The 23,381-nt window shown below is 41.2% G+C and overlaps 1 protein-coding gene across 2 annotated transcripts in view; it reads right to left on the reverse strand.

The window, feature by feature from the left end:
* The window catches only part of KIF26A (kinesin family member 26A), a 98,793-nt gene that overhangs the window by 3,207 nt on the left and 72,205 nt on the right, over positions 1-23,381 (reverse strand). For both annotated transcript variants that reach the window (XM_050336564.1, XM_050336563.1), the window contains exons 6-12: positions 12,563-12,772; positions 10,495-10,588; positions 9,771-10,033; positions 9,336-9,519; positions 8,883-9,042; positions 7,032-7,194; positions 3,078-6,462 (exon numbers count right to left, since the gene is read on the reverse strand). In XM_050336564.1, the coding sequence (XP_050192521.1) occupies positions 3,078-6,462; positions 7,032-7,194; positions 8,883-9,042; positions 9,336-9,519; positions 9,771-10,033; positions 10,495-10,588; positions 12,563-12,772 (4,459 nt within the window). The remainder of the gene's footprint in view (positions 1-3,077; positions 6,463-7,031; positions 7,195-8,882; positions 9,043-9,335; positions 9,520-9,770; positions 10,034-10,494; positions 10,589-12,562; positions 12,773-23,381) is intronic.

Genomic DNA, 23,381 nt, shown 5'->3' on the forward strand with positions numbered 1-23,381 from the left:
ACACAGAAAAGCAAGCATTCCTCAGACTCTAAGAGACTTAACACACTGCAGAATGTACTGCAGTCAATTAAAGAAAGATTGAAGTTCTTGAGATACTCAGGAAGAAACACTTTTCTTGATCTTTTCCTTTTAGTAAAATACCCTCAGGCTGCTAATTGAGTTACTGCCTTGACAAAGTATGTCTCACTTGGTTCACAGATGGGAGTAACAGCAGTTCCTCTCCCAAAGCAGATGTCTGAACACCAGTTCTTTATTCTCTCCTCACAAAAATATTTTGCCTGGATTGATTTTTCTTTGGTGGACTACAGTGGTATTCATTCCCTTGCAAAGGCAATGAGAGAGTGAGTAATCCAATACTGATATTGGCAGACGTATCTGGAAATCTCCTGCTCCTCCAGTTGAAGCCAAGCAAGGCTAAGACCCCTTTCATCGTACTATCTCTTCACAAAGACCAAACAGTTCCCTCCAGAACTACTGCTGATATTTTAGAGTGCTAAATACCACCAGTTTTCAGTGACTTTGTGGGATTGAGAGGCATTCAGAAGGCATCAACCAACCAATCTGCAACTTCAGCCACCTCCAACATTGAGATGTATGACCCCTTCCCAGCAGCACTCAGGTCAGTGCATGACAAAACTCACCACTTCAGGCCCTCAGTAGAGGTGCTCCCAGATTTACCAAGAAACATCATACTGCCACCACTGATGTGTCTGCTAGGGCTCAAGTGTCATGAAGCAGAGACTGAGTTATGTCCTTCAAAAATGCTGATACTTTTGATTACAAGAGTTAGCACTTTGGTGTCCAGCACTTTTTTGTGATTATAAGTCTCTCTTCATTCTGGAAAAGGTTGACTTTTACAGTACATGTGCCAAGAACGAGAACAAAGCAACACATGACCACTGATATCTGAAGAGCTACCTATTTTACACTCTTAAAAAAAAAATCTCTCAATTTCATCCTTGCTAATTTCTTAGTGACAAGAACAAAACAGGAATGTTTTCAAAAGGGGAAGACTTGATTCTAACTACAACACCTGTTCACCATTCTCACACCTCAATCCATTTAGCCTGAAACACCACTATCGTCCTGTCAGAGGAAACCACACACTTTAACTCTGATCCTGGAACCACTCTGGTGACAGCAGGATCCCTCTGAAGAGGACACCAAACAGATACAACCAAACACATGCAATTAGCCAGAAAACTTCATATCCTTCCCCTGTACAAGCCAGGGTTAATGTCATTTCTCCAAGGATGATGTTAAAGGATAAGGGAACAAGGTTTTCAGTAACATATATGGGAGTAGGATCTGTCCCAGAGATTGCAGGACTCCAACACAGTTTGGAGCAACAAAAGCTACTCCAAGAATCTCTAATAATGTGCAAAGGTTACAATTATTTTAGGATAATAAAGGGTCTGAACCAAACATTTTTCATAAGAAGTATTTGATGCACTTCCTAGCAAACCTCATTTAATGTATAAAACTCACTATTTTCTTGAAGTCTACAGCACTCCAAAAAAAGTAATACATAATTTACTGATATAGAGCAATTACAGTTGGAAAAAGAAATAGTTTGTCATTTTTAAAGATCTTATAAGCATTTCCTGGGGCAAAAACAAATACAAATCCATCAGTGGGTAATGCCTTCTCAATATGTGTGCAACTCATACAGCTGTTAATATTGATTTGCAGGAAAGGTTTAAGAGGTTGATATGCTATGGAAAGAGAACTGTGGCAAACGTTGCACTAGGTTTCCAGAATGATTTATCACTTGATGAAACAACTCAGTAGCCTTGACCAGAAAGCACCATGAGATCTACATCAGCTTCACTCATTTGGTTTTACTGCCAGAACTGAGCATCATGGGTACCTACAGGGATTGCAGTAATTACCACTTTCCAACCCAAAGTTCAGATTCAGTGCATTGCTGATATTAGTTCTACTATATTTCCAATAGTCAGTATGCTCAGGTTGCTGAAGGAGGCTGTTGGTCATAGTTGTGTGGCACCGACTGCCACAGACTCTTTACAATACCATAGGACCTCAACCCAGATCAGTAAAAACAAACACTGTAACAGCAATTATATGAGCCTGATTTTTGAAGGTGGCTACAAATACATTTGACTACAACAACACTTACATGAGCACTACCTGCAAAAGCAGTAAGGAAAGGCACCAGAGAGAAGGAAAGGGGACCTGGCTCTCAAACGCCCACTTTTGCAAGCTGTGGTCAGACTCAGAAAGTGAGACAGAGTAGCCTCTTCTAAGCTACTAAACTGTCAGTAGTTTCCTACTGCTCAGTTTCCTACAGCTTATACTGTCCACACGTACACACTAAAATTTCTTTCTATAAATACTATTATCATGCAGTACAATTTTACAATTAGCTTGTAGCATTAACCTAGGAGTCACTGCATCTTACACACACACCCTACTGCTCTGCCCCTAAGCCTTATCTTTGGGTAATCTAATGCACATTCAGCAATCCTCATTAATTCACAAACACTCTTCTTCCCTCCAGGCCTTTCCTTTGTTTCCAAACTGCAGTCCCAGCCCTCTCACTGACATTCCCTCACAGATGCCTAGCAGCAGAGCTCCTCCTTCTCTTACCATTCTTCCAGGATCACTTACTTGTTCCTCACAAACCCTCATCAGCACTCACCCAGCACCCTCACTTTTTGCCAACACACCCATAAAACCCTCCTGTTTTGGGCTACCGTGGTGCTGAGCTCACTGCTGACCCTGTTGAGGAAGGAAGGAATGTCCCTCATCTGCCGGGGGCCATCTGCTGCCTCCTCCCTCGCAGGGAGGCTGCCGGTACCCTGGGGGCACCCTGCACCTCTCCTGCCCTCTCCACCACAGCACCTGTCTCACACCTGCAGCTTTGAAGTGAAATAAATGACAGGTAGCTGCTGTCACAGCAATACACATGCACACACAGGCACATGCAGTCAGTCCACCTCCCTGCTCTGAGATCCCTCCAAACCTTCTCTGTGAGGCCACGAAACACCTCCATCCCCAGGGATGCAGTAGAGCACCAGCAGACACACCTGGACACCTGCCCCTTTATTCCTTACCTGTTGATCGTTTCTTGGGGGATTTAAGGCTCCTCATCCGACCCGGAGATGACATCCCGCTCTCGCTCATGGAGTCGTGTGCTGAGGAGGCGCTGCCAGTGGCCTCGCTGTCCCGAATCATGCTCTCGTAGCCACTGCTGCCCCCACTGTGGTAGAACAGAGCTGTCCTCCCCATGGCTGGGGGCAGCTCCCCGCTCAGGACGCTGCTGTTGTCGCTGCCGTGCCCACTGCTGTAGCGCTGCGGCCGCCGTGGCGCTGTGATCTTGCTGTACGGGGATGGCAGCACTGGGATTTGTGACTTCTCATCGCTGAGGTTAATGCCACTGTCATTGCCACTGTCGGAGTCGGTGGAGCCTCGGAAGTGGCCTGCCTTGGCAGAGCCACCTGACACCAGCTCGTTCACGCGGCTGTTGGCTGCCCTCATGGCCTGCTTGGTCCCCATGATGGTCCCTCGGCCAGGTTTGCTGCTGACAGGCTGCACAGAACGGGGGGCTGCCTTCCCGCCAGGGGCCATGCCAGAGCTCTTCCCTGCAGGCTGTGCCAGGGACTTCACAGAGGAGCTGAGAGACTTTGACCCACTAGCAGAGAGGCCCCGGTTTTTATTCCCATTGGCTTGCACCTTCTGGTTAGCTACAGGTTTTGCCTGGCTGTTTTTACCTGGTGCAGGGGCAGCGAAGGGCAGTGGTAAACCCACGCTGGAAGCAGCAGGGGGGATCCCCAGCCTGGGGACAGAGCGCCCTGCCCGGTTGTTGCCAGCGCTCCCGCTCTCCCTCACCACACTTGCTTTGGATCCAACCGATGTCAGACTGTCGCACCTCTCCAGAGACATGTGGCTCCCGTATCGGTGGACTGTTTCACTCTTTGATGTCTTCACCTTTAAGCTGGACGTCATCTTGGGCAAAGAGTGGTCACCCTTCAGGTTCATTTTGCTGCTGGCACTTTCACTAAAGTAAGACCCAGCTTTGAATCTTAAATCTGCTTCATCTTCAGCCTTTGGCGTGGGAGCTCTGGCAAAGTCCAGGCCAGAGGCTTTCCCCCCACCATTACCCAGACCAACAGGTTTCTGCTCCAGGCTCGACTTGCGTACAGGAGGTGTGGGAGGTGTTGGTCCACCTGGTCTGGGCAACATGGTTGATTTCTGTGGTGCATTCTTCTTTCCCAGTGACGATTTCAAGCTGCCAGTGGCCAAGGGAGCATCCGAATTCCCTCGGGTCACAGACTCTGGCAAAGTACTGTTAGCATGCGACACCGGCATCACTCCAAGTGTGGTGGCTCCTCTCTTCAGCTGTGGCATCTTCATCACAACTTCCGACTTCTTTGCAGCTCCGCTGGAGGATTTGCAGGCCATTTCACAACCATCCACAACCCTCTGCGAACAGGCAAGCATAGTCTGAGACTTCGTTGGCCTGGATGCTGTGCCAAAATACTGGGCAGCTTTTTCTGGCTGCTTCTCAGTACCGAACGTGTGAGATTTTGGAGACAGCAGTGAGTCTGCAGGTTTTGCTTCCAACTGATAATCGGTGCGTAACAGCCAAGGATCTTCAAATATGCCATGTGGATTCTGCAGCTCTTTATAGCTGAGGACAGTATTATTGTGGATTGGAGAAGAGGTAGTTTTTGTTTTCCTAGGAAGACTAGAATGTATGGTTTCTATCACTGGTGTATCACGAGAATTACTAAATTTAATTTTTACGGGTTGATCAGTGACACAAAAAGCACTTTTTATCTGAGATGCTTTGGTAGTTTCAGAGGTTTGAGGGCTTTTGCTGATGCCTGAGGACAGCTTGCTGGAACTCAAGCTCTCACCCTCCAGTTCAGAGAAGCAAAATCCACTGTCATTCAGAGCGCTTTTCAGGGGGACACATAAATGGGATGAATCCAAGTTGAAGGGTTCCTCGGACTTATTACAGCTGTAAGATGACTGTGCGACAAAACTGTCACTAGACTGAGCTCCATCACTTTCAACTGTACAAATGCTGACTTCACTAAGCCATGAACTGATGGAGGAACGTCTGCTGCTGGTAAAGGGATCTTTAGCAAAGGGCACAACAATATCAATATTTACACCAGTAGAAGTTTCCTGTGAGGTATAAGCATCAAACTCATCATTTATGCTGCTGATAATACTGACCGGCCTCGAACCTGATGCAAGGGCTTGAAGAGAGCAGTCACTGTTAAAGCTAATGATACTGGAAGGTCTTCCATTATCCATAATTCCACTAATAGACAGTTCTTCCACCACTGTGAAAACAAGCTCATCCTCTCCATTCAGCTCAACAGGCTGCTGCAAAGTCACTGTGGTGGTCAGTATATCCCGATCAAAACACTTCCCTCTGAACGCCGACCTGAAGCTGTGTACCTCTATCGCACCTGACTGATTCTGGGTGTTGCTACCAACCAGGAATGTGCTTCCTACAGGGTTTTGCTCAGGGTTGTTTCCCATCTGTTTGCTCATTCCCACAGGAGGAGTCCGAACTGCATTGCTATTGTCCAGCTCCAGATTCTCAGCTTTGGAGCCCAGTGAGTGCTCTCTCTGCTGAGGAGGGGGAGGTGCTGGGCTTGGCAAGGGTCTCTTCATGTACGAGGGCTTTTCCTTAATTACACATTCAGCTGGGGCCTTATTCTGCTCTGGATTCCTTGAAGGGCTACACCTTGAGGACTGCAGGGATTCAGTGATTGTCTCTCTCTCTCCCTCCAGTATCGAGTCTATTATTTTGTTGTCAGCTCTGCTCTGCAGCTTGGAAACCTCTGCTTTCAAGTGAGGTGTGCTGTTTTCTTGACAGTTGCCATTGCCACCCCTTGGTACAACAGCCTGGAAAGGAAGATTATGTCCTTTTTTGGGAGATGCAGCTTCTTGTGGAATTGGTTTCTTGAATCCTCCAGAAGGAGAGGATATCTTTTCCTTTATCAGCTTAGACTGTGCATTTTCTGTACCTCCAGGAACAGGACTACAACTGGACCCAACAGAGATTTCTCCACAAGCAAATTTCATGGGCTCCTCACTTCCATCAATGCACTCTAACCTTTCTTGCAGTTCAGCAAAAGTGTTGCATTTAAAATGGTCCTTGTCAGAACTCCTACCAATAGCAGAATTGTCTTTACTTCTTTTCTTATTTAGGGACGGGATTATGGGAACAAACTCTGGAGGACCTTCATTATCTGTCAACTCCCTGTCGGACAAAGCTGCCCCATTGGGACCAACATATATGACAGTATCACAAGACTGTTCACTGCTGGATGAATAATCAGGATCACTGGATATATTCAGGACAGGAAGGTCAGGGTCAAGGGCAACAGTTCGTGGGTGGAATGGGCGCAAATGGGGTGGTCTCCGGACATGTCCTTCTTCACATGAACTCTCTCCTCCAGAGGAGCTGGATGCATACTGCGAATGATCAATACAGGAAAAGTTATTAATATTAATTGACCAATAAGTGTATGTATATGTATATGTAATTAATTAAAAGGTCAAGTTTGCTATATATTCCATGCTTCGTTTATACTATCACCACTATATCTAGTGGGAAAATAAAATTAGAGTGGAGGGTGAATTAAAACAACAAGGTCATGCTACATAGATTTTACTGTATTAGTAGTAATATAACAATCACACCTTTTCAGATAATTTCCATTAAATATTATGCACCATCTTTCTGCCCAACAGTTTTCTGTTCCCTCCTTATTGATTTTCAATTAATACAAATAGAAGCTTTTGAGATAGTTCCACATGTAGGCAAAGAAAGAATACGTGTTTGAAACAAAAAGAAGGGAAATTCAGGATTAAGGATTAGGGGGAGGATGATGGCTCAGTGCCAAGTCATTTGTTAGCTCATCTCCTGAGCTTTTATGCATTTTGTATTACTTCTTACCATCGAGAAATCCCATGTTCCCCTACCGAGAGGTTAGGAAAACTCATTTTCAAATGAATTAATTTCTGCTTGTTTGTGAACCAACCTTGGACTTCTTCTTTCTCATTCTGTGGATTCGCGATGCAAGCTGAATGGTGGTGAGAGTTTCTGCATAATTGGCTGGGGAGTCAGAAATATGTGCAATCATGGTAGTTCTGCAGTTGATGTTCCCAAGGGATTCCCTCAACAACATTGTCAACTTGTTGTCCCTATGCAACAAATAAGAACACTAGAATGACCTAAAGAAATCACAATCTTGTTCTGCAGAATTTTACACCACAAACCATACTTTCACTTTCATAGGATATATGCATGTATGCTACATGTAGATGAGAAATATGCTGTTATTGACCACACTTAAAATGTGTCTAAATGTACACATACAAAGATACCAGTATTTTAATTTACCTGCCTGTGTATTTGCAGTATGATAAGTCGTTTTCTTTGACACTTAGAAAACTGTAAAACGATTTACTGATAACTGTTTTATGAGGTTTAGCTTATATTGCCCAAAACAGCTCATGAGTGCTGTATTTTTAGCTGAACAGATTTAGCACCTGGATAGTTGCACTCTGCGAGCTCTATGCAAACAATTTTGATAATAAGAAAAAAAATAAGTCAACAGAAATGGTAAGAAATTTCTAAACAAATACAACAATGTTAGATACTAGAAATATATTGTGTCACCCCAACTAATGTGCTTTCCATTCTACCACCTATGGCCTGCTCTAACATAGCAAGGAGAAGCAGAAGGCTGTCCTGGTGATGCAAATCCTTCACTGTGGACAGTAAAGCTAGCAAGAGAGATGACATTTTTGTCCTCCACTGGTCTCCAAAACACCTCTCCTCAGGGCTCCCTGGGACTGGTTCCTACTGGCTCCCTGGGTTAGTCCACCATGAGGGAACTACTGTTATGTCTGCTCACTAAACCATGGTAGACGACAAAGTTGAGGATCTGCCCTTCCCCACTCTAACCCATCCATCTTCCCTTCCATACACAAACCTAGCAACTAGCCCGAGGAAAATATCTTTCTGCCTAATACAGAAAGAAACAACACCTGTTTGAGATGCATCACTAGATAAATATGTGAAATGACATGATTGATAACAACAGCACAAAGTTATAATGCATGAAGACAAGCAGCAATTAAATTTAAGGACTGAAGGCCAAGTTCTGGTAAGGGTATCACCAGTGTGGCTACTGTCTTCAAGCTGGGCTCCCCACAGGTGTGTTTGACACAAAATTATCATCAAGTACACTCCACAAAGGAACACAGCTAAGTGTTCACTTCTGCTAAACAAATGTGCAACATGGTGGTCTTCTTTTTTTTTTAACTGAAAAGATGTATTATTCAAAAAGACACACAGGAATAACAGCCTTTGATGACCATATTTGATAAACTCTCAAGTATTTTCTGAAATTTCAATACAAGTTTTATTTTGGAAAAAGAAGAGAAAATCCTATGAAATTTTGGTTAAATTTTTCACTAATGTCTAGCTGGCTGAGATCAGCCAAAACTCCAAATCCAGGAATCAAAGAAGAGATAGAAAGAAAACACCTTGGCCATTTTCCCTTCACTTTTTCCAACAACCAAACTGTCCCGAACATTTCACCCAACGTCAGTACATACCCACATGAATATAATTTTTGGCTATGTAACTAAGGATTTCATGTTACTTTGTAACATTTAGAAACCTGTGTGTATGTCCATACGGACAGGTAGATGAATAGATACATGTATCTGTAATACAGAAGTGGCCTTAAAAGAGGACAGACCCCTCTCAGACAGAATTTCCTTTAACTTGATCTTAGCTAAAAAGTAAGTTGTTGATGCAATTCATTTCTTAGGTAACACCAGTTACAAATTCAAGCTAATGCAGACAAGAATTCACTTACTTATATGGCACATGCTTAGCACCATTAATTAAGGCCAAAATTACATTGCCCAGGGCAGAGAGAGACAGACACAGAGAGCCTCCTCCATCTCGGCTCTTGCTCAGCACTTTTTCACAGCTCCCCAGATCAATGAGATGCAAACGACTGCGTCCTCCAGACACTAAAACAAAAAGGGGAAAAACAGTTGCACATCACGTTCTTGCATGGACTCAAGCCAAACTTGGTATTCAAGATGTATTCAAATGAGGAAAATAATGAATATAGCATGTGATAATGACCAAATTAAATATTAATTGTGAGGAAACCAGATATTGGCCACAGCTACAAAAGTTAAAGGTGACTCAACTGGCTTGAGAGTTCACTTCATTTTTTCAAGTTCATTGCAAGTTATTACTAAAACTAACCCAAGACCACATAATTTGAAAATAAACAATATGGTAAGAAGATTCATACTTCCTCCTTTGCCACTCTTCTCCATGCGATACTGGTATATATGAAGAGTAAAGAGCATATGTGAATTCCTCCTATCCTCTTCCTCGCATTCAGGTTTGCTGGTGCTTCTGGCAGCAATTGCAGCATCAAGGAAAAAGGCAGCTTTCTCTGCTGTCGGGGCCCTTAGCTCACTTTGGTTTTGAAGCTTGAATATAAACAAGAAAATGACTAATTAGCACAGGGGCAATTTTTTATTATTTTTTTTACTGAACTGGCTAAATCTCCAGGGCACTAAAAGAAACAAATATGCACACCATGGGAGAAGGGTTTATAAATTAAAAGCAATAAATTTTTTTTACTGTCTTAAAAGTTGTCATAATTGTTGTCAGATAACAGGAGATAAAAAGTAGAAGAAAGTCAGGCTCAAAAAAATCTATGCTGTGATATTCATTATACCTGGGTTCCACATATTGGATCTTCTCTCAGATAAACCCCAGGAGACTGGCCATCCTGAAGGCTGCCAGTGGCTACTTCAGCTAACAAATCCTTAAGGTTTTCATCTTTGCCACTGATCTCCACAGCAGATACTCTAATAGAGAAACGAGTTCCAGTTTTTTCTTTACGTTCATTGATTAATTTGAAGAGCCAAGAAATTGCACAGGGGATGATACCAAGGCTTTGTGTGGAGTTATCTTTCCCAATCATGGTAAAAGATTTTCCTAGAATGAAAAGACAAACATGAACATAATTTACCTTTCTTGTACAAGACAGTGTGTCTTCATATCACCACTGTACATTGCATGTAATGCCACATGAAGAACAGATGCAAAAATTCAAAGTATGTAATTATTAATCTATTACTATTTATTCAATTAGGTTTGCAATTTTTGTAAGTCAGACCCACAGCAAATTAATGTTAAAAACATCTCTGATCTTTTGATTTTCATCACAATGCACCCACATAAACCTGCTCTTGAATAAGCTAACCTGATGCCACGTTTTACCTTTTCAAATTAAAACTTACAGTCACAGTGTAGAAATAAACCATGATAAGTTTGCAAAGCTAATTAAAAAGAAATTCTAATCTATTCATATACTCCAGGTTTATTGTTCCAGGAGCTGACAGCATGTAATTACCAGACTGACATAGTAATTAACTGTAACGAATTTGGGAGCTCACCAAGCTTGACATGACCAAAGCAAAATATGCAACCATCTGCACCATTCACAACAGACTGGATTACTTCTGCTACTGTTCCAGAGCATACCTCAGCCTGAAAGAAAGATTGGAGACAAATAAGTAAAAGACATACACTGCTGTGGTTTTTACTATTCTTCTGTAATGAAATGAATGACTCAATATTTTTGAGGTGCAATATTCTCCCCATTTTTATGGCATCAGTCCTATTATTTTAGTAACTATGCTATCTTAAAAAAATAATAAAATACGCTACTACAGCCTAAAATAGTTTTCAATTCTATTAAACCTATTCTCTTGGAATATTGATTCTATGACTAATGTAGCAGACTGAATGGTATCCAACGAGGCTTCCTGCTGGTATAATAGCTTAGCCAAGGCTATTCAGTAATAGTAGCAACTCCACTGAAATTAAGCTACTGAGGAGTGCTCACAGGAATTAAAAAGACATCCATACTGAAGAAAATGCATTAAGATCCATGAATAAGATTTCATAGCATCACATTTTCCTTTTCCAAGGGAAACATCATCATCAATAAGGAGAATTTGCTAAAATATTTGAGTGTGTTAAAACCAGTTTATCCACGTCAGTGACGGTTTCAAATACACAATACGATGATCTATTAAGTACAGTAACTGGGGGCAGGGGAGAGGGCTGGTGTAAATATGTAACTACAGTGAAACGATAAGGCTCTGTTTGCAGGTGCATGGCAGCAAGTTTGCCTCCAGCAATGACGCCTGCACAGAAGTGGCTGCACTGGCCAACGTCACCCAGAAACACCACAACAGGCCACCCAACAGACCCACCACAAGGGACCGAAAAGCCAGCCCAAAACAGGGGTCAACAGCCTGAAGGACTGGTGCCAAAAACAGCAGAGAGGCAGGCTGTGACCAGCCACCTTGCAGCAGGGCTGGCAGCACAAGTGAGAAAAAACTCACTTGCAGTTCTGGACTAATGTTGAAATCACTGTTTCATACTTCTTCACAAAGACTCTGTTAGAACATATGCAGGATCTTAAAAACAGCCTCCAGATGTGGTTACCATTCCTCTGGGCACTGCTGTGTAGGGGAGGTTATTCTCCATTTTTAGTGCTTGGCCAGAACTTAGACTTAATAGATATTTTCATATCTATACTCTGGGATCCAAAAAATTAACAACGTTAGGAGAAGATCTGAGGGTGGGATTATGAACTAGATCTTGTCGTATTTTCTCAACATTAATAGGCTATTTTCAACCTGGAAGCTTTGTGGTATTTTTCACCCTAATTTTCTTTCCAGCAGTTCAAACTTGGCACAGTTCTTCATACACTGTTGAATTTGTTCTTCTTTTTAAAGTTGTTCTAGAACTTTTTTTCTGAATGAAAGATTTTACCCCAGAGGGAAACTTCAGGTGTACATGAGTACAACCTCATTGAGTACCCTGCCCATCACAATCCTCTCAAAGACCAGCTGTCCTGCCTGTATAGCAGATTTCAGGTCTAGGGCTACTACTGTACAAATATACCCTTTTGCAGGCCAAAAGAAAGGCTTACACCACGATCATCAAAACCATCAAGATAAAATAATCACTCAAAACCACAGTATAAACAATCTGGAAGTGGTGAAGAGAATATTAGAGCTCCCTGGCTGCTTCAGTACAGGAATCCCAAGGGGTTAGCTTTATCTTTGCTCCTAACAACACCATTTAGTTTAACATTAGGCACATGTTCATTTCTCATTGAAAGCCGTGGGGAAGGACTTTATTTCAGGGCCATCAAATGGATGGAAACTGAATTTCAAATTGGCTGTGTGTCTTGCTCTAACAAGAGAAAATGCAGGAAGGCAATTTAGTCAGCAAATCCATCTCCCCAGCTATTACTCCTTAATTTTACATCTCAACCAAGCTGAAAAATATAAGAATTTACATACTTGTCTATTAATTACCATGTTTTTCCAGGCACTAGGGCAACTCATTTAAATAAAGTTCCCCAGAAACAGAAGGAACTCTTCAGGCAATCAAATGCAGTGGCCACGAGAAGACTCGGGAGGTTTATACAAGTGATTCCAATACCTGTGAAGCATCCTGGGGGAAAACTGCATCAAAGGCAAACATCTTTGGGACAGCAACAACACCTCTTCTGTGGCCTGCATTTGAAGGCCCACTTGCTGCTGGATCATAAAAGGTGATTTGCTTTTTTCGTGGGTCTACCTTTAGGAAGGACATGGATTCAGATGTTTCGTGTGCTCCTTGAGAGGAACAAATCCTCACCATCACTTTCACCTGCAAGAATTCAGAAGAAAGCAACAACTTGAGTTCCCAGCTACAGATAAACAGATGCAAAGCATTCCTCCCAAACCCACTCTTCTTCCTATGATGGGTTTGTTTGTAATGGTTAGGTGTGTCAGAACAGCCGCAGGGCAAACATAGAGCCAGATTTTCCAGCCTGGGGTCTTCACTGAACTAAATAGCTTTTGAAGGTGCATTTTGTCTTTTCAGTTGATTCTGTTCCAGTTTTACCATTTCAATTTATAAATGTCTGACCTGCAGGGATGATCCACTGCAGGTGTAACACCATGCCAAAGAAAAGAAAATTCTAGTCTCCTACCTTTCAAGTACTCAATGCGACCGAAAGGACATGCCACTTTGAAAATCAGTCTGAATAACACAGGGCTCAGTTAGTGCATTTGAACTAAATCTAGAAACTTTCAATTCTTTGTTCACATTATTCTAATAAAAAGGTGTTTTTCTCATAACTTTCCCAGGCACATGCCTTTATGCTGTCATTGCTAGGCTCTTTAGTGATTAGTTGCAGATTTAATAGGGGAAAAAAAAGGAAGGAAAAATCCCCCACAAACCATTAAAAGGTCAAAAAGCTTGAAACAAAAGCACTCACAGAGTACTTTTCTATTGCAACACTACAAATTATAATATCCTACACAAAGATTTTTAAAGCAATATTTTTAGAAAGCTCAGACATGTTATCTGATTTCCAAAGAAGTTTATGGGAGCCAAAAGACTCGGTCTGAGGAAAGTTCAGCAACAGCTGCACGCCTGCTTCTTTTAAGTTTCCTGGAAATCATAGTCTTACTTGAAAAACCTGTGAAATACTGCCTCCCACCCACTTATGACCATTTATCCTTATGCAATTATCCCAAGGTCAGTACCAGCATGTTTTATACACCTTGCATTGAAGTAAATTACCATTACAGGTGTAACTACAACTCTGAACTGCCCAGCAGATCAAACTTCCGAGAAAAGCAGTGCTTGGCCAGAATTACTGTTTCCATGGCCAGTCTAAAATGTTTCCCTGGTACCCCACACAAGCCGAACAACAGTATTATCCCTTTATCCAACTATCAGACAACTCTCTCAGTACCAGTGTTAACTAGGTAGTTTCACTGGATGAAGAGCCTCCATGGCTGTGATATACCACAGCTGGAACAATTTACACTTGCACTCTCCACAGCACCCACCAGGAGCTTCATCTTCTGCATCACAGCTGCTGACCCACTAAACACCCACTCCTGTTAAAGCACTTGCACCTGATTTGGAAGGGGAGTGACAGAGAGTAACCCCTTCACTGCAAATCTATCAGGTGAACCCTCCAGACACAGAGCACGCAGTCACCTACTGGTGAATCAGCACTTGGTGAGGCCACACCTCAAATCCTGTACTCAGTTTTGGGCCTCTCACTTCAAGAAAGACATTTTGGCGCTGGAGCATCTCCAGAGAAGGGCAACTGAGCTGGTGAAGGGTCTGGAGCACAAGTCTGATGAGGAAGAGCACCTTAAGGGAGCTGGGGTTGTTCAGCTGGGGAAAGAAGAGGCTCAAGGGGGACCTTATTGCTCTCTACAGAGAACAATAGGCTGAAAGGCTGTAGCGAGGTGGGAGTTGATCCCTCCTCACAGGTAACAAGTGGTAGGGCAAGAGGAAATGACCTCAAATTGCACCAGGAGAGCTTTAGGCTGAATATTAGGAAAATATTCTTCACATAAAGCGCTGTCAAGCCCTGGAACAGGCTGCCAAGCGAAGTGGTAGAGACACCATCCCTGGAGGTATTTAAAAGATATGTGCATGTGACACTTGGGGACATGGTTTAATGGTGGGCTTGGCAGTGCTGGGTTAACAGTTGGACTCAAAGATCCATTCCAACCTAAACAATTCTATGGTTCTATGAGTCAGGCTTGCTTTCAGCCCTGAGCTGGATACTGCACATGGAAGCCAGGTTCAAAAGCTCACATCTCTGCTAAAGAATGATTCTCCTTTTTTTTTTTTTTTGCTAAATTTAACCTCAAATCTGCCGGAAGAGTTTGATTCCTACTTACTATGTTTCAGGAACATTATGTTGTTAAAATGGTGTGCACTTATTAGACTGACATATTCTTTGTGTCTTTACAAAAAGAAGGCACTTTGCAGTCAGCACTTCCCTGTCACTCCTGAACCCAGAGAAATACTGGCAAAGCAAGAACCAAAGCTGAAAACCTACTTCAGCAAAGCAAAAAATGGTAAATGCAAGCAGCAAACAGAGCAGAGCAGGCTGAGCCACCCTCTGGGACTGCCCTTCATACTAGAGAAGATGAAAAGATGACAGCATACAAACCTGCACCCAGTGTGTGCAGTGAAATGCAGTGCCCAAGCCAGGATGATCTACAGCAGACAGGTGGGAACAGCAGGAAGCACGGCACTGAACTGTCCCTGCCTTTATCAACTGGGAAGGGCAGGTAATTTGAACATTTTATTTAAGTTCTCAATTGTTCCAGTTTTCCACGTCCTCCTCTGTATGGCGGCTAAGCTGCAGACAGGCATCCCTATACAATTATTCAAGCACCCTCACAAAGCAACTGTAAAAGCTTTTCCTCAACATTTTTTCCAAACAAAAAGGTTAAGAAACAACCAACCCTTCCCGTAAACACTGCAGGAGGCTCCACCAAAGGTAGCAGCATATTCTTCTACCTATTGACTCAAGCAGTACCCTTATTCAACACTTTCTTTTCTTTCCCCTTTCATAGTGATATGAATATGGAAATACAGTCCCAGAAAACAAGCAAACCTTAGAATAAATGAAACAGCTGCCTCAAAAGCAAAGTGCATCAGAGGTGACACACTCAAGGCTGTTTCCCCATAAAAGCTGCATGAAGCCAGCTTTGTGTATTAGCCTGCTAGCTCAACCTTGACACGCTACCAAGGTGCTCATAGAAATAACCTCCCTCGAGGCAAAAAAAACTGAAACAAAACCTAAATATATAAATATATATAAGTACAAATGCCCACTCCAGGGTCACTTGATTAAAATGAATTTTAAAATATACGCTGTTTTCAGAGCACTTATCTAAACAGTCCTTTCCTGTTCTCTCCTCCACCTATTAGATTATAGCTGCCAAAGCAAGAGGAAAATTGGTTTGCTTCTCACCTAAACATTAAGTTACCTCCATCAGGGTGTTGCTCCCCCTAACCGCAATGATGGCTTCACCCACAGAAAAACCCTGTGTATCAAATTAGCTTTTTAAGACCACCTCTATGAAACAGAAAGATAATAAAATAGCTTCCCATACTGGACCAGATCCCAAACTTAACAAGTCTCGAGGGTCATCTTCATTTTTACAATGGAAGTGAGCTTTCAAGACAAATGGGAGGAGGAAGAGAAAAGCAGCTTAAGGGAGTTCCTCTTTTAATGTTTAAAAGCAGATTTGGCAGTAGAAAAACACTGATTTCATATTTAGTTTCCCTGCTCACTAAATATATCTGTAGGTGGTATCTACCAGAGATTATAGGGTTATAATGTGTCACACTCATTCATGATGCTGAGCCAGACTGATTTCATTCAGAAATAAAGCAGAAGTGCTCATGAAAGTACCAATAAACATGAAGATTACTCAAATATATCCCTTCACAACAGCAAAAACTAAGAGCAGGCAGATCCCAGGTGCATGCACACACTTCTAAGTACATAAAGGAAAGGTTTGGTATAATACTATTTATTCTTCTTACACTCCTTGCATGCCTGTGTTTGAGGACCAATATTAAGTGACAGCTTTATATTCTCAGCTCTGAAGTTCATCCCAGTGTTCTGGAATGAATACTGCTGGAAAAGCAGCATACTAAAGGGCTAGCATGGCTCTCGCCTTAAGGATCAATTTAACTGCAGCTTCTCCTGGGTCTCTTTATCTAGTTCTCATCCAAAAGGCATGCTCACCTGCAGGGACAGCAATGTGCAGTGCAGGAAATCATCCAGATACAAGGGCTTGCAGGGAGGGGAGGATCCAAGATAACATGTGAACCCATAAATCTGAAAGTAACTTTGGCCCATAACTAGAGAGCGAATCAGCAGTAACTGCACTCCAGTGCTTTTATTCACTTATGAAAATGAATTATTATAATTAAGTGCAATAACAATAATTTCAGGCCCATTCAGGATCACACCCATCATAGGCAAATTATTCAACAATATGTCCAGCTTTCTGTGGTCAACTCCAGCTGCAGTGGTACCAGCTACCGGTAACATTTGTAAAAAGCAAGGAAACACAAGGAATTTAGAAGAGAATGAACAAAAAAAATGTAAGAATACGACAAGTCAAAAGGAATAAAAACAGGTCTGGTGGGAGGTGGAAAGAGAGCTAAAAGAAATGGTGGGGGGAGGGGAGAGAGAAAGAACAGAAACGAGGATACGCAATACAAATTTGGTGATTTCAGAAAAGTCATCCCAGGCTGTGGGCATCCTGCCCTGACCTCCTTTAAGGAGAGCTAAGACAGTACCTCCATCCTGTGATGGAAATGCCCCTTATTGCTAGAACTAGGTATTATTACTAACTCTTTTTCTTTTTGCCCTTTCTGTGTATTTCTTATTCAATGCAGAGAACAATGCAGGGTAAGAAAAAGAAACACAAGTGGAAGTTTATAATCATGAAGGATACAAGACTTTGTACACAGACATTTTTACAGACATTGAATAGTGGATAGAGGCTCCATTTTAATGAGGATGTTGATAAAAAGGAGGCTAGCTTTATATTTCAGTTCCATTTCTGCAAATAAAATAAACACAAACATCACAATACTTGCAGACTAGTAACATTTTTCTCAGTGCCTAAAGACAGCCTAAATCATGCAAACCACTGAAGTATCTCATTAATTAACTGACTCTAATCTAGTGGGTTTTGTACACTGGGGGGTTCACACTCCATTGCTGAACTTTTCCAAATTCATGTTTCTGCAGAACCAACAGGTCAGCAGAATTGCTGAAGGAAATCCTATTAAAATCAAAAGTGTTTGGGAAAAGAAGATGGCAAATACATCTTGAATATATCATTACAAGATAAAGAATTTTTAAAAATAAATAAACAAGGACCTAATTTGGAAAAGCTTTAGAAATTGGTGGCACAAGGTCAGAGACCCCTCACCCAGCACAACAATGGATGTAATTTTAACCTTCACTGGCAAGAGTGGGAGAGACATTCAGAGCAATCAAGGAATTATTTTTTTTTAAAGTTTATCTGTCTGTCAGCCTGCAGTGGAAGTCAGGGCAAAGAAAGGCAACAAAAGAAAACATCTGCAAGCTAGAATTAATTTGTTCCAGCTATGTAAGGGCAAGCCTAATGGATGGATGCTGAAGCATAAAAACAAAAATCATACCACACGAGTCTGGGACTAAACCCCCCAAAATTTTAGAAACATTTGATGAGATCACTAGAAAATAACAAAGATCTACTCAAATTTCAGTAACCTGTTGGAGTCCTGAGCCAAAACTCTAGACCTTGAGATCTTTGGCCCTTATTAAAGTGAAATCTAAATGCATATTTAACAATTTTCACCGAAACACTGAAATATATCAGAAACTGAGGGATGCATTGCTGGTTGGCCCTTCCTCCTCTTGCAGCTCTCCTCCTCCACTGCTACTGGCTACCCCATTTCACACCTAAAGGTCACAAGGAGAGACCTCGTGCCCCATCACCACATGGCAGTCACTGTTCCCATGCTGTGACCTTCTCCAGTGTTGCCAGACCCATGTGCCCCTTTTGTGGGGACTCGTGATTTCCAGATCCTCCCCCCAACATACTGAATGAGCTGGAGTTGAGGAGAACAGGACGAGGGAGTCACAGCAAACAAAATAATGGGCTGACTTCCAGACTCATCAAGACAGTGCAGAACATCAAGCCTATGTCCCTGCCAGAAGGCAGGTCTGCAAAAAGTAAAAGACAGACCGAAAAACTGTGAAACCCAAAATTCAAAGAAACTGTCTGACAGCAAGACACGAATGTGAGACTGATGGTCGGAGGCAAGCTAGCAATTTAATCTAATAAAGCCCATATATTTTGGATATGCTGAATTGAATGGAGCTATCACAAAGCCACATGTCTGTCAATGAACACAAAACTCCCCCAAGACCAGTGAGGAATGTGTTGTCCCAGAAGAAATCACATCCAAGGCTGAGTTTGTAGAGAAAAGAGCCAGTGATAACAGAGAGAATGATCTACACAATCCTACTCAATTTTAGACAGAAACAGCCAGGAGACTGACAGTCAGGGTCTCACAGATTACTACCCCATAACCGAGAGAGATGGAAGGGCTATAAACTCTGAGACCAGAGAAAAGAGGAAGAACCATCTCACACTTAAAGAACCATATGATTTGAATTCTGGTCCTATCATAGACCTCTACTACATGTTTTAGACAATTTAAAAAATACTATATATATATATATGTATATATCTCAAAGTTGTTCATTCATCTCTCAGTGGAGGGTGCCAAATACTCTACCACAGTTTAATTAGGAGCAGACATGTAGATGGAAAAGACTCCACTAATTCACTAGGTAATGACTAGACTCAATGGCATTTTGAATGCTGAGGAAATTAAGATCCTGACCCAGCCAAGTATGTTAGCACAGGCATAACTGTAACATATGGTACCTCCTTTGAAATCAATGGATGTGAAGTGTTTATGTTTTTGTAGTGGTGTTTTGTTAGCATTTGATGCTTATGTAGTTGTCAAGTTGCAAATCAGACATAATGAGAAGGAAAAAGTAAAAGGAATGGATTAAAAAGCATGTAAAATTTTAAAATACACAGGCTCAAGCCTTTTTTACTAAAATAAACTCTGACTTAATCTGTCTGTATTTTGGAGAGGTGATGGCACTATACTGGAATCCATTTTAGAAATGTCGGTCATATTCTGCATAACAGTAGTATCATAATCCCTAAATGAACAAGCAATTTGATCTTTAGCAATAAATGTCATTATATCAAATTTGAACAGACACTAAATATTCCCTGGAAACACACATCCTTGACAGGCATCATGCAGCCAGGAAGGTAATTTTGCCCAATGTTCACAAAATGGTGTACAGTAGCAGGTTAATTAAATAACTATGTTTAGACATCCACCATTCTGAATTAAGATTTCTCACCAAGAAATTACAAAGAATTCACATTCAGTTGAATAAAGACCATTTTCCAATGAAATCACTTATTTTTCAACTACAGTGTAAATCAAATTACAAAAGTCCTAGTTCAGAGCCAATATTTTTCATGGATTTAATTGTAACTGACAGATATATAACCCTTGCTAAATTGGTTTACTGTGGGTAGTTCGTACAAGCCTTTCATAAACTGCCACTACCAATGGATGGCAAATTTATATGCAAAACTGCCATGCTAGCATAGACCATCTAGCTCCCCTGAGAGAACCTAAAAAAAGAAAAAAAAAATCACTTCTATATTGTACTCTGTTAAAGAAAAATTGATTCGCTATTCCCAGACAACGTGAAGAGAACTATTTCATTTTTTCAAGGTGAAAAAAGCAGAAGGTGAAAGAAGAATTTATGTATTTTTATCTAACTTTTCCACATTTTTGTTTAAGCAGTTCAAGGTGTTTTGGCAGGGATACATATACTTTGGATGATGCAGTGCTACACACATCGATAGACAAGTACTTACTATGATACATGACTTATATTAGAAATAACACTTTAGTCATTAGGAAACAAGGAGCAATAAAGATGACAAAATTAAGTATCTATTTGTTATCTGTCATCAAACCATCGTGAGAACCAGTGAATGGGACACACAGCACACTTAAGAAAATCCTGCATGATCAGTAAATCATATTAGCAGTACCTTAGCTATGGCTTGGTAAAGCATAAATGAAAGTAAATGTCTAAAACTCGTAAGTGGAGACCAGTGTGGATATACCTGTCCAAGAAACATGTCTGACAATTCAGGTCCTCTTTAAATGCTCCACTTCAATTGTCTTACATAGGAGGATTCTGTCATTATAACATAAAAAAAATTGACAGAATCCTTGAAAGAGACAAGCACTTAAAGGTGCTGTTGTAAGTGATGCAGTATTATAAAGAATGAGCTGAATAGAACCCCAGAAAAAAAACATTTTGCATGAAAAAGGCTTCCTACCATGCTAAAGAAAAATAGCACATTAGAATGCTACACAGCAGCCACTGTAAAAAGGATGTCTTTTTTAATATCACAATATGATAAATTATCTTAAGTAGCACATTAATGTCAGAAATTGAGCATAATCTAACTTCTTTCCAGTGACAACATTAAATGGCTTTCAGACGTCTTTCCTACTATTCTGACATTAAATTTAATAACACCCAGAGAGACCACAAAAATGATTCAGTTACAAGAATCATACTGCACTGGATCATTGCCTTTTAAGTAGGATTCAGCTAAATGATTTGGACTCTGATGCTTTTGGCACATTCAAGAGAAAGGTATGAATTTTACTATGTAACATCTATCCGTAGTGAGCAAAATTCCTTTCAGTATCCAGTTTGCCTTGGTAGTAGGATTTTCCTTTGTGCATGAGTTTGATTATTGTTGATTATATGAAACATGGGTCCCAGACAGACCTACCATTCTATATTATTTTTTTTTCAACTTCTCTCTGCTTGGTATTGTTGAATATTGACAATCCCTACAAGCACCTGTGAGAGCGTATAACATCTTACAACATTAGTAAAGAAAATTAAGCAAAAGGCTTAATTAAAGATTTGTATCACAGGACAAGTTCACACACTGCTGCTGAAATTATTATAATGGGAAAAATTAGTATTTCTGAAATGTAAAAGAAATTAATAAGACATTTATTTTCCACCTTCCAGAAGAGTACTTGAAACAGTGAGAAATTATAAATTCAAACTGTAAAAGATACACACAGGCTCTCTGCTGAAGCAGGTCTCTAATAACAAACGCATTCAACCATAAAAGCCATACAGCAATTTCACCACAGCAGAACTGCATGATACGCATGGAGATGATGATGCAAAATTAAGAATAAATTTAGATGTTGGGCTCAAATAATCAATAACAGAGTTCAAGTGCAGGAACCAGCCATCGCGATCTCCCCACATCCTGTCTCATCCAGCAGTTCTCCCAATGCACAGTAACTGCCTTTGCTGTAGTCATGCAGCTTATGAAAAGCAAGAATTCAAGCCTCTTCCTTTCCCCAAACGCCAGTTGGGCTCAAAAGTTCAAGACAAGGTCCCACAACCAGTGGCAGGACCTGTCCAATTATAGACACCACAGAAGAACACAAGACAGTCCAGGTGCTGCCTTCAATCAGCTCCTTAGACTCAACTGTCCCATCACTCAGTTCAGAATAATTCTTATTTCTGTGTTTAACTCTGAAACCAGTGGAAGGGCTTAATGCCTTCAGCTCACTACTGAATCAGTGCTTTGGCCAAAGGGAGTTTTTGGCAGGATAAGCCAATAGCCATACACTTTCAAAGATGTCCTACCATATCAAGTAAGGATAAGGAAGATAAAATTCTAGGTACAGATGTTAAAGTGTTAGGTGAGGTCTTTTTTCCAAAGGTTTAGGTTTACTGGGGTCCAGGTCTATGCCAGCAGGAAATACACTCCATTGCTGCGGTCTTAGGACTCAGCTCTTCCTTCACTCAGTCAGAGCAGTGCCTCTCCTCTGAGAAGGTAATTTGGAGATAAACACAGGATAGAGGAGGTGATATCTTTATATTTCTTGTTACCATCCTCTCAAACTTCTTTAAAGAAGTTCCTCAAGGAAAAAGGCAAGTACAGAAAAAAAAACCCACATGAATGAATGTCTGTTATTTAAACATTATGAGTCTGAGGAAGAACATTTATTTATACCACATATTGTTAGAGACCCCCTAAAACTAACAATGCTTAATCTTTTTGCCATCTGAACAGTCAATAAAGCATTTCTTTAGAAGCTCAGGTTGATAACAAACCTAATGCTGTAGCTTCCACACTGGCTGTTAAAATGGGTTCTGGTCATGCCTGATTTCCTTACAGCTTACTGTCTGTGCATGCATAGTTAGAGCTGCTTTTCTTGCGTACACTACCGTGTGTTAATCAATATGAAAGTTCATCTGCCTCCTTACTCACCCAGTAACTTCAGTGTTGTGACACCTTTTTCCAAATCTTCACAGTCAGTTTTAGTTTTGGCTGCTGTGAATACACAGCTTCACCACTTCACCTAAACCCTTTAATAGAGATGACACCAAACAGGATGGATTTCCATATGACAACACTGCTAACTTTGCTTCAGTGTGAGATCTACCCTCAGTTTCCTACCAGTTATTAAGCCACTAGAGAATACATGACAAATTAGAGTTTTTTAAGAGACCTAGGTCAAGGCACTTGTCAAAAAGCTTTTACATAATCCAAATATACTGTACACCAGACCAACCCTATTCTAATGCTCACTGACTCTTCTACAAAATGCTAATGTATGTGTTCCATCTGTAAAAGCTTCATCAACTGATCCCTCCTATATCACATTAATCCCTGCCGGCTAATTTTTATCTTTATTATTGTCTCAAACACTTTGCTGGGATACCTGGTCTCAAAGTCAGCTTTATGACACTGTATTTCTAGATTCCCTCTGGAGACCT

The sequence above is a fragment of the Myiozetetes cayanensis genome, unplaced genomic scaffold (assembly GCF_022539395.1).
Source record: "Myiozetetes cayanensis isolate MyiCay16 unplaced genomic scaffold, myiCay2020 scf6-25, whole genome shotgun sequence".
Classification (NCBI taxonomy): Eukaryota; Metazoa; Chordata; class Aves; order Passeriformes; family Tyrannidae; genus Myiozetetes; species Myiozetetes cayanensis.